At 38.7% G+C, this 12,639-nt stretch overlaps 1 protein-coding gene across 1 annotated transcript; it reads right to left on the reverse strand.

The window, feature by feature from the left end:
• Positions 1-1,983: 1,983 nt before the first annotated feature.
• LOC310642472 (phospholipase A2 inhibitor and Ly6/PLAUR domain-containing protein-like) lies at positions 1,984-12,392 on the reverse strand (the record flags this gene model as incomplete). The annotated part of the gene is made up of 5 exons (XM_083366195.1): positions 1,984-2,192; positions 6,331-6,471; positions 7,994-8,149; positions 10,520-10,636; positions 12,344-12,392. The coding sequence occupies 5 exons, from the start codon at positions 12,390-12,392 to the stop codon at positions 1,984-1,986; spliced, it is 672 nt and encodes a 223-aa protein (XP_083222321.1).
• Between the last annotated feature and the right edge of the window lie 247 nt (positions 12,393-12,639).

Raw genomic sequence — 12,639 nt, forward strand, 5'->3', positions numbered from 1 at the left:
ATGCTAAAATGAATGAAACTATAGTAATCTCTAATCGATAGACAATTGGATAATTGAATTAGGTGGATCCGGAAAATAGATCCAGATCTATATTGCAGGAATACTGCCCTTGTCCTGACAGAGGTTTTGCAATGTGGAATTAAATCAGCCCTGGAGTTCATTTTACCTTCATTTCAAGTAAAAGCATGAATTCTGATGATTCCACTGAAAACAGTCACACATTTTACATCAAGACCCATCAAGACTTTGGGATCAGATCCCTTGTGTTTGTTTTCTAAATGCCAATTATAACTATTCTGTATCTAAAGCCCATGACATTCAGGTTAAAGCTTTTGCCTGAATGTTACCAAAGAAGAGGTAATATACGTGAAACAGAATGAAAATCATTAATATTCCCATCTTTGAAGCTAAGCATTGATCAAAGGTTTAAAAAGAGATGGTAAAGTACATGCAGAATAAATAAAATCTTCCTCTAACCTTAAGAAACAAATAAATCAATCTCTTGTATTTTGTTTTTTTCATTGATTTTATTCTTTAATGAATAAAAAAGAAGCCAAATTCAATCAAACATTTAATCAAATGGTTGTCCTAGTTTAATGACAATTACTATATATATTAATTTATTACAATAAGTAGGGGAACATAGAGGAGAGGCGGGTTTGTGGCTTAGTATCAACAGCCATAAGACCACCTCAGCGTCTAGCAACTCAATTTTCTCCAAAATTCCCATTTGCCGCAGAAAAGATTCTAACATTGGTCTGAAAGGGGAAAACTTTATACTCATTCTGAACTGAAATCTGTTCTTCTGTCGAAAAAAGGCATCTATTTTTCTACAACATTCTCAGCTTCCCCCCACCCAGTTCTTTCCACATGTGGACCACCATTGACTTCAGATCAGTGCCCCCACCCGTTCTTATAACATCAAAAGCTTTGCAAAGCTTAACTTTCAGCTCAGCTCCTGCTCTACTCAAAATACTTCAAAAGGACAGTAGCAAAGAAGGGAAATTTTCTTTGGAGAGCCTCTGCTTCGCCTCATCTCACTTTTCTTGAATTGTTCCACTGCCATCTGAAGTCAAAGTCCTCAGGTTCCTTGGTTTATATTCCTCCTGCCCTGAGTAACTCAGGAGCACCCAGAAGGTTAGTATCTTCCCACACACACACATATGGTGGAAGGAGCAAAAGGGGTGGGAGGGAAGAAGCTGGAGTGCCAATTTCCTTGCATCAGTCAGACGGTCCTTTCACACGTCTCTCCCGTCATCCATTACAATTCTAGGGTGCAGCCATGAGGATGTTTATGAAATATCACGGAGGTACAGCAGCAGTAAAATAACATGGGGTCAGTGTCAGAGGGGAAAGGACCTTACAGTAGAAGAATCTTCAACCATTTCATCACAGCAAGATGAAATTCCTTTAAGTGTCCCTGCTTTGTCCAGAGCTGAGAAAGGCTTTGGAGACTTCACTCGTTATATTACATTTTCTCTTGGGATTTTACTGAGGGCTAGGAAACTGCATACTGCCTGGGAGATCATTGTACAGTACAGAATGGGGCTCTCTCAACTGCTTGGGAATTAAGATCAAGGATTCCAATTTTTCAACCTTGCTTGAAAAAATAGGCAATCGTTTTTTAACATGACCTTTCCATTCCCATCAAATTGAATGAGAAGGCTAAAAATGCTATATCAAATTTGAGATGATCTATGAGTTCAGTCTTTGACCAACACATCAATACGTCAGTATTACACCAACTGCTGTGACTATGATAACAATTCAAATCAGAACTGGTGGTTAAATAACCGCTTTCCGTAATAGATGCTATAAGCTGTAAACAACCATCATGATAATGGATTAGGCCTTAATGCATCAAAAAGCTAATGCTCAGCTTGTCCAGAATTTTTCCAGCAGTGATACCAGAGACCCAAAGATTAACATCTTTGGTTTAGCCTCTGCATCATTTGCTCATAAACACAGTTGGCCCTGTTAGGATCAGAGCTGCAGCCTTAGGAAGCCCATCATGACTAAAAAGCAGAGTCTCACTGGTCCAGGAAAGCTGCTGGCCATGCTAACGGCTGGCGTGCATTCAAGGCTGGTGATTGTTGAACTGGCCTGGCTAAATGTTGCCGCACCTCCAATGGTAGCATCACAGACAGCATGGGTAGTGCAGCCCTTCATGGCAACTTTTGTAGATGTGTTTTCTGGTGTTTAGAAAGACAAAAAATTATAAATTTCATATTTAACCACAAGGGGGCAAAAGATACACATCAATCAATTTCCTCAAGGCCAAAAAAATAATAATAATACAGTACTCTACACCCACTCCTCTTAAGGTAGATGGCCTTCCTTTTCAGAAGAAACCAATTTGCTGCATTTGTAATTTGTATTTTCATAGGATGATTCATATCCTTTCTTTTAAATTAAAGATAGTCAACAGTCAAATCCTGTGCAACCTAATAAACAGAAAGCAGTGTAATAAAGAAGGACAATAGCACAAAACCTTTTAGACAACAGAGTCAGCACTCAGTATCAACTATATTGCCTCAGCTAATTCATTTTGCTTCTGTAAACTCATAACATTTCCCATAAATTAGCTGAATGAAGTAGTGAGCCTAAAACATATTTGTAAACTTGCCAGCCATTTGCCTAAAGAGTAAAAAAAATGTTGGAACTCTTTTGCTCCCATAGATTTTGGACCTCTTATGACGGGCACTGACATATTTTGGAGTAAATAGCCAGGCTGTTCAGAATAGTTGCAGAAAAATGGGTTTTTCTTCCACATCTAATACTGATCTGAAGTGCTCTCAGAAATGGATGATCAGAAGATGTTTAACAAAATAACAGATTTGAAAGGGACTTTGGAGGTCTTCTAGTTCAACCCACTGCTCAAGCAGAAAACCTCATACCATTTTAGACCAATTGTCCAATCTCTTCTTTAAAAACTCTAGTGTTGGAGCACCCACAATTTCTGGAGGCAAGCTGTTCCACTGATGGTTCTAACTGCCAGGAAATTTCTCCTTCATTTCTAAGTTGGTTCTCTCCTTGATTGGTTTCCATCCTTTGCTCCTTGTTCTGCTTTCAAGTGCTTTGTAAAACTGGCTGACCCACTCTTCCTTGTGGTAGGTATTGGAACACTGCTATGCTATCACTCCTAGTCCTTCTTTTCATTAAACTAGACATACCCAATTCCAGCAACCATTCTTTATATGTTTTAGCCTCCAGTCCTCTAATCATCTTTGTTGCTATTCTCTGCACTCTGTCTAGTGTCTCCACATCTTTTTTATATGGTGGCGACCAAAACTGGATGCAATATTACAAGTGTGGTCTTACCAAGGCATTATAAAGTGGTATTAACATTACATGTAATCTTGATTCTATCTCTCTGTTAATGCAGCCTAGGACTGTGATTGCTTTTTGAACAGCTGCAACACTCTGCTGGCTCATATTTAAGTTATTGTCCACTAGGACTCCAAGATCCCTTCTCATAGTTACTACTATTGAGCCAGATACAACCTATTGTATACCTGTGCTTTCGGTTTTTCTTGCTTAAATGTAGAAGCTTACTTTTCCCAGCATTGATTTTCATTTTGTTAGATAGGGCCCCCTATTCAAGTCTGTCAAGGTTCTTCTGTATCTTGAGCTTATCTTCAGGAGTGTTGGCTGTCACTGCCAATTTAATATTGTCTGCAAATTTGATGAATCCCACTTCTAATCTCCTTGTTTAAATCGTTGTTGAAAATATTGAAGAGTACTGGGCCGAAGACAGAGCCTTGTATACTCCATTGCATACTTCCCTCCATATAGATACAGTTCCATGAAGAAGTACACATTACGTGTGGTTGGTCAGCCACAGTGATTTTTTTGTAAAATAAAAGGGTGCCGGAACTCACACATGTCATACAACCCACCTTGCCTACCCTACAAGGTTCCATCCAAAAAACGTGCCGGAACTCCATTCTGGGCGTTCTATGACAAAAAAAGCCCTGGTCAGCCAGTTATGAATCCATCTGGTGGTGATGTATGTAACCCACATTTTTCTATCTTAGCAAGTAGTAGGTTGTGGTCTAATTTATCAAACTTATTGAAGTCCAAGTAAATTATATCCACAGCATTCTTCTGGTCCACTAATTTTGTCATTTGTTCAAAGAATGCAATAAGATTTGTCTGGCATAATCTGTTTTTGACAAACCCATGTTGGCTTTTAGTAATGACTTTGTTTGCCTCTAGGTGTTCACTGATTTGTTGTTTGATTATCTTTTCCAGAATCTTCCCAGGTATTGAGGTCAGTCTGATTGGTCTGTAGTTTTCTGGATTCATTTTTCCCCCTTTTTTGAAGATAGGAATTACATCAACTCCTTTCCAGATTTCTGGTAGTTTCCCAATGCTTCAGCATCTTTGAAAAAATATGGTTTAAAGGTTCCGAGATCAGGCCTGCCACCTCCTTCAGAATTGGCATTGCTTAGTCTTGACATTGTTTAGAGTGTCATGGTATTGCAGAGTGCCAGGTCAGGAGAGCTCAAAACAGGCCGGGCAATTCGTCTAACATAGTTTATCTTGCCTTTTCCCCAGGGTCTTAAGTAGAGTCAATATTTTTCCCTTTCCCATCTTATTTTCCCAGGTAAGTTAGGCTGAGACATGGTCTTTGGTTAAAATAAACCAGTGAATTTTAAGACTGAGTAGAAATATAAATTAAGGTCTCTTATCATTCTAATCCATCATGCCAATGTCTACACTTAGCTACTCTAAAAAACTGACTCCCTGCCCTATATTTGAAATGCAGCCCTGGCATGTTAAATGAAAGTGCCATCTACTGCAACAGGTCCAAATGAAAGTTTCTTTCAAGTTTGACTTCAGGGGAATGTCTTATGTAGTTTTCCTGGCAACATCATGGAAACAGTTTGCCATAGCCTTCTGAGATTGTTTGATCCTTCTCCCATATATTTTATAACCCTGGGATATTCTGAATCTAGGTACTACCCATGTGTGATCCTGCTCAGCTTGTCAAGACAAGCCAAAGTTAGCTAAATGCTGCCGAGTTTCTCTCTGAAAAAACTGAGATATTGAGAAGACAAGAGTTCAAAGATATAAAATACTTAAAAATAGAAAGAAAGAAATGCCCCAACTGTTTAAAAACCTAAGACCTCTTCTTTATAAATGTACATTCCATACCTGCTGAAAGCTTTCTCATCTATTTTACTTGACTGGCAGCAACATTCCTTTGCTCATGTTATTGGATCTTAATGCAAGAAAAAGCCATGTGCCCCCTCCCTCACAACACACATAATGCACAAGTTCTCAATGCATCTGTATCTCTGATGAGCACAACATTCGTTTCTGCTTGCTGTGTTCCTATGAGTATCTTGCATAGTTCATAGTTCAGATTCCAAATACCAGGTAAACAGCTTAAACTTAAAGCATACTTGCCAGAGACTTTTGGGAGCTAAAGTCCATATATCTCCAAGTGCCAGGGTTGAGAAACACTGGCTTAAAGACTGCATTCCAACTTAAAATTGCAGATGCCTGCACAATGTCATGAGCTACTGATGTGGTTCTTCACTTCTAACTTTCCTAGATTCACGTTGGATTTCACGTCCCTTTTGGCAATATACTTAAAAAACATCCAAGGTGTTTCATACATCTTCTAATTATATGTCTCCAAATACGTTTTACTGCTAATCTTTCAAGGAAATTGACAATACCTGAATCAGTCCATGCCATTATTGGCTTGTTGGGCCTGTCCTTGGCTTGGCATATAAGGACCTTCAAGGACTATGTCCTGCCAAATGATTCCTGAGATTAACACTGTGGCAATCAGAGTTTCCAGTTTCACAACATCCCTTTGCATCTGATGAGTTTGACAAAGATTAATTCATATTTATTATCACATGAATAGTGAAGCTGACTGTTGCTGCTGCAACCTTAAGAATTCTTATTGGAAAATTTTTTCTAGATAATTACCAATCTGGGTTCAGACATGGATTTTGCTCAGAGACAGCATTGTTGCCCTGATAGATACTCTCCATTAAGAGAGAGACAAAATAACAAAATCTCTTGGTGACTTTTAATACTGTTGACCATAGTGGCTAACTGACATAGGAAAGATAGCCAGAGGAAAGTTAGTAAAATTCAATAAACTCTTTAATTGAAAACTTTCTGCATAAAATCGCCATATGATAAATATTTGGATGAGTTTCATTAGACACATCAATTATTATTTTCCTATCTTCCATGCCTTCTATAAGGTTCTCCATCCTGTATACATTTTATTTAAATGGTTTTCTAAGATGCAGCCTAATATCAAACCCCATAAGAACCCATATAAAATGCTGAATGAATTACCAAAATGTATGTATCCAGCCAAATCAATGCACTGAGACTCGGATCCAACACAATCAACAGTGTCATCCTTACAAGAATCAGGAAATGAAGCGTAGCAGGCTGGACACTGAAGACCATTGACCTTGGTATCTAATTCTGGCACTGAATAAATAGAAAAATTGTGGAAACTATATCAAACAGCATAATTAAATAAGACAATGACATCTCTATGGGTTAAATATTTTTTTGGGGGGGGATTCCTTTTTTGGGCTCAGGATGCATGTTTCTATTAGTTAGTTGATGGGATATTACAGAAGATTAAACAATTTTGTACCTTGTTCTATCTTTTCAAGATCTCTTTTTCCCCACTCACAATAGCAGTAAACATACTAAACATTTTAATATTCATGTTCCTCATCAATCATAATTCTTATGTTTATTATAGCAATTTTCTTGTCCCTAAGAACTGAGCTCAGTGAATGAAAGAATGCTTCTTATAAAGGATTTGTTTGACTGCTTACATGGATAACTTTAGGCTATTTCATTTTAGACTGTTCACTGAATTGTTATAAATGTGCACAAGGCAAATTACCCATTTATGTATTGTTATATATATATCTTGTGAGTCATTTTTAATGTCCTTTTTATGCTGTCTCTGCTTTCAGTATGTTCTTGAAAAAGAAATGCATTTTCTGAAACTTTTTAATGGCCTTGGAATTCTTCCCTCTTTTGTTTACTTCACTTTTGATATTCCTCTTCCCTTGTTCCAACTTTGCTAGGAAGGCAGGAGCCCTGAAGAGGGGTTTCCAACTCAAAACAATGTTGTCAGAACTCTTCCAAAGAGGTTGGAATAGCCATTTCCAGATTAAAACATTTTACATCTCATACCTCTGCTCCATCTGCTAATATGGAAAGGGAAAGACATGGCACCTTGAGAGAAAAAAGTTTACTTTTTAAATTAAGTACAGATTTAAGATAGGGACGCGGTGGCTCAGTGGGTTACGATGCTGAGCTTGTCGATCAGAAGGTTGGCAGTTTGGCGGGTCGAATCCCGAGTGCCGTGTAACAGATTGAACTCCTGTTACTTGTCCCAGCTTCTCCCAACCTAGCAGTTCAAAAGCACATAAAAATGCAAGTAGAAAAATAGGGACCACTACGGTGGGAAGGTAATAGCATTCCGTGCGCCTTTGGCATCTAGTCATGCTGGCCACATGACCCCGGAGACGTCCTCAGACAAGCGCTGGCTCTTCGGCTTTGAAACAGAGATGAGCACTGGCCCCTAGAGTCGGAAACGACTAGCACGCATGTGTGGGGGAACCTTTACCTTTACCTTACAGATTTAAGATTGTGCAATGATCCTTCCCAAAGTGTACAATTAAGTTTAAGTTTATAAGTATAAGCCAACAACATGTGTCTGGCTCTGCTGATCACTTGGGCTTAAAATGAATAATATGGAAATGATATATTTCCCCATTTTTTTTAAAAAAAATATTTAATCAAATTTGAATCAGGACCATTCTTTCTAGAGTGTGGGAGGTCTAAATCTTCATTGCTGACTTTTTCCTTCTTATTAGGCTATCTGGATATATATAAAATCCTGGCCATTCTGCTTTTATTAAATGCTCCTTGAGTGAAATCATTTGTACAAAAGCACAAGGGAATAAAGCTCAGAATAGATACCTACATTTGACTGGAAAATCTGTATTGCAGGCATCGTGCTTACAGCAAAAAACACTGGTCCTTGATCTTCCTTTTTTACCCAGATTAATGTGAGCAGAACCATCTTCACAGACACTTGATGGAACACAGCTTTTAATAATCCCCTGAGCCTGAAGTTCTTCTGCAGGGCGGAAAATAATTTCAACATTTCTAGCAGATAATGAGAATATGCTGACACTAAAAGTGGCAAAACCTATTTAAAATTACAGTAAACACAAAGAGTAGCACCCTGTTCAGATAACATATTTGACCCTGAAAATCACTAACCAGGAAAGAGATCTTTACTGGTGACTGGTACATCACACAACCATTAACTAGTTCAGTGGTCATAATTTGGAGATAGAATCTCCTCCACCCATGAATCATTACACCAAACGTGACACAGTTTCATAATATTTGTAGCCTGTTTGCCATTGGCCATACAGGCAGAGATGCAGCAGTGGGCAAAGCCTGGTCACTGTAGCCATCCCAGGTTTGGAATGTGTGTTTTATAAGCAGCCCCTTATATTTTTAGCCATTCTTTCTCCTCAGGATTTTTTCTTGGAGAACTAAAGACATGAGCATCCACAGAAGCCTACTACTTTCATTAAAAGCAGTGCTTTTTTGTCACAGAATGCACGGAACAGCCTTCTGGCACCTTTTTTTGAAGGGAAGAACCAACTCCTTCTAAGCTGCCAGCACTAATAAAGCTCTGACTCGGTGAAAGGAAGCTGCCCGGAGAAATTGGGGGCATCGAAGGTCAACCCAGAAACACTTCCACGGCCCTGAAAGCAGAACCTCTTCTCTGCCTTGATTCATGGGGCTCCCCCCACCTCCGCTGCCTGTCTTCACCCCCGTGTTGGCCACCAGGGACAGGACTGACTCCTGGAGCAAATCTCTTCAAGGGACCAGGTGTGCTCCCAAAGCAGCAGTGCCACCACTGCCTTGGTAACTCTGGCTCCAGAGGAAGCCTCTGTGTCATCAGAGGTGGCAGAAGACATACCGGCTCCGAACAAGCGCCCTCTCAAAAGCCACGGCAATGGCGTCCATCAGCTGATACTGCTCACGTAATCTGCACCTCAAAAGCTCCCTAAAGCGGTTCCCCCCCACTCAGTAAACGGTTTTCGACTGGAGCCAGAGCTGTGCGTGAGTTCTGGCACTTTTTTTTTTTTACAAAAAAAGCACTGATTAAAAGCAATATTTTGGCATTGTTGCCACAAGCTTCACCCCTTTTGTAAATGCTTGTGACTACCCCCATAATGCACATATAAAAGGGGATTCAATTAGTCTAATCTGATTTATGAGCGGGATCTGTTTAAAGCTGCATCTAGTCTCCTAGTGATAGTTAGCTAGATTAAAAGGCCTCCATTTGAGTTCCCACAACACATTACTCCCCTCCTGTAGGATTTCTCACTGCTGGACGGTATCAACAATTTAAACTTTAGGTCAGGTACTTTGATGGATTACTTCTTCCCAACTACATTTACCTGGCCCATCAGAGCAGGAAGGCAGGATACGTTGTGGATCCCAACTGTTAATAAAGTACACCTAGTGGGACCCAGGAAAAGGGCATCTTCTGTGGGGCTCTCCATTTTGGAATATCATTTCCCAAAGATAAGATTGGCCCCCACCCTGCTTTTCTGCAAGGCCTGGAGACACGATTTCATCAGGAGGCTTGGGAATCCCATTTGGAGCCAATCAAGTGGTTGTGGGGTAAGGCTTTAAACTGTGAATTTTAAGTTGTGGATTTTTAATATTGTTTTCTGCCCAGTGTCAGTGTGTGTGTGTGTGTGTGTGAGAGAGAGAGAGAGAGAGCTGGGTGGCTATATAAATTTGTTTAATAAATAAACAAATATTAAAACACTATTATAAATGATTTCTATTGCTATTCTTCACTTTCCAGCCAAGTTGACTGATAAAGTAAATTGCAGAATAACTGAAGCATGCAAAATTGTCCAGAGTCATGTGGCATATAAATTTAATAATTATTTAAACAAGTGAAATGAGAGGACAAATAAAGTACTATAGACCTTTAAAAGGAAACCTTTACCCTCCTGGATACCCATCCCTTTGTAGTTTCATAGCATCAGGGTGGGAAGGGGTTATGCAGTAGGACAGGGCTACTATCTCCAGAGGGTAAGAAAATGGCTAAAGTTTTGCCTGCTGGCCAGCTGAACTTTTGCAGTTTGATTCTGGTCCATCACTGAGTCCAACCCCCTTCTCCATGCAGGAATGTATCCCCTGGCAAGTGGTGTGTGGCTTCTGTTTGAAAGGATACCCACAGCTTCTCTGTTTTTTCATTTTCAAGATGGTTCCATTTGCAAACAACTTTTATTGTTCATAGGATTCATTTTTCTAACAGGCAATGGGCATTTGTTGTGCCAAATTAGGCAGCCACACGCAATTCTTCATGAAAGTTCTCTTTTTAAGTTTATTCATCAATTTTCAAGAACACAAAAGGTATGTATATTCTGAAATCAACATATAATTCCTACTTTCCAATGTTACTTACCCAATACACTTTCAAATGCAATAATACCACAAGAATCATGTTCTGGAGGACATAATTCTATGTTACTGGAACAGTTGTGACCTTGACTGATGCAAACTTCACATTTCAGAGCAAAACCTGGAGAATAGAATTGGAAAAAATTGACATTTGTGTGTGTGTGTGTGTGTGTGTGTGTGTGTGTGTGTATATATATATATATATATATATGTTTAAGTATTTGTCAAGGCTTTTATATATATATATATATATATATATATATATATATATATATATATATATATATATATATATAATTTTTGGAAGAGAAATTATTAAATTTAGTTAGTTCTGAAGTCTGAAATGTCCCCTTAGGGTTCTAACCAAATGATGGGAAAGATTGAAGGCAAGAGAAGAAGGGGACGACAGAGAATGAGGTGGCTGGATGGAGTCACTGAAACAGTAGGTGTGAGCTTAAATGGACTCCAGAAGATGGTAGAGGACAGGAAGGCCTGGAGGAACGTTGTCCATGAGGTCACGATGGGTCAGACACAGCTTCGCAACTAACAACAACTAAAACGAGCTATGAAGATAACCATTTGTTTATATGACATGTGAAAAAAGTAGAATGCATAAGTTTGTATTTGGGGCAATATTAGATGAGCCCACATACTTCATACAGATGAACTAATTATTCTACAATGCTACTCTGGATTTTTGCCAGAAATCTGGGATAAATGGAAGCACATGACTGCCAGGATGCATAACCTGTTCATAAACCTGTTCATAAACCAGCTTGGCCTCATTAGTTAAACATTTCTCTGGTTTACATCAAAGAATTATCTGTATGCTTATGCCATTTCACAATACATACTCTTTCCTAAAAATAATACAAACAAATTTGAAAGTGAAATCCCCAGAACCTTATATAGATCAGACAAATTTGCACAAATAAATCTGCTATTCAGTGAGATGCCAGAAGGAGATTTGAAAATGAAAAACTTACAATTATTTGTTAATGATGAAGCTACAGAAATGCCAATCTGAGCTTTTTAATATTAATGTACTCCTTGAAGGCAGCTTGATGATTGAAAACAAGTATGAATTACAAACGGTAAGAAATCATATCTGAAATAATAAAATCTGAAAAGGGTAGAGCAGATAAAACAAGGCATTAGGTCAAAACCTAGCCATTCAATAAAAAGAATGCCTGACCAAAAAGGACGATTTTTGAGAGCCAGCAAATACCGTAACAGCAGAATTGTACACTTACATGTCATGTAATTTTTTTTCCTGTTCAGTCTTGTTTGATTCTCGAAGACTGTCTGGACAAGTCCCTGTGCATTTTCTTAACAAGGTTTTCAGAAATGATTTGCCATTGTGAAAAACTGATTAATCGGATATTGACCAGAACTTCTGTTCATTTGCACAATAAAATTCTTATATAAGTGGCCCAAATAAAGTGATTTAAATTTATTTACATTATCTATGTAATGCTGTCATTTCCCAGATTGTTTAAATTACTTCAATTGCATCGTTTGCACTGTTACAATGATGCACCTTTCAGTTTACTAGGTTTTAAGGAATAAGGAACATTCCCGCCACCCAATTAGTCCATTAACTTGAGGTTTCACTTTATTCTAAACCAAGGAACATAAAACCAGCTGGGTATTCTCTTGTCCAATCCAAAAAGTCAGATCTCCATAGAAAAAGAAAGAAATAACTTGTTTTGTGTCAATCTTTTCAAGCATCTGTGCTGTGTACTTTTATAAGGGACAATAGAAAGATACTACACCTGTTCTTCCCACACCATTTTATACCACCATCACCAAAGAAGGAGCTACTCACCACTGGCTATCAGTGCTGAAAGGAGGCCAAAACTGAGGAAAGCCTGCATTGTTGTTAGGTTAGAACTGGGCTAAACTTCTTATGTGGACAGCTTTTTAGCTAGGAAGGATACCTTCAATTACTACAAATGAAGGAGTGTCCCAAAGCATCCTTTCTCCTCAAGTCACAGTGGAGAGGAAATTACATAATAATGACATACCTCTTGACCAATGCAAGCCAGATCACCTACACTGCAAAAGCTGCTTTGGCTTCTGATAGGTTTAAGGTGCTGGTTTTAAAGTCCAAGAGGAGAAGGA

Source organism: Vipera ursinii (assembly GCF_947247035.1).
Source record: "Vipera ursinii genome assembly, chromosome: 6".
NCBI lineage: Eukaryota > Metazoa > Chordata > Lepidosauria > Squamata > Viperidae > Vipera > Vipera ursinii.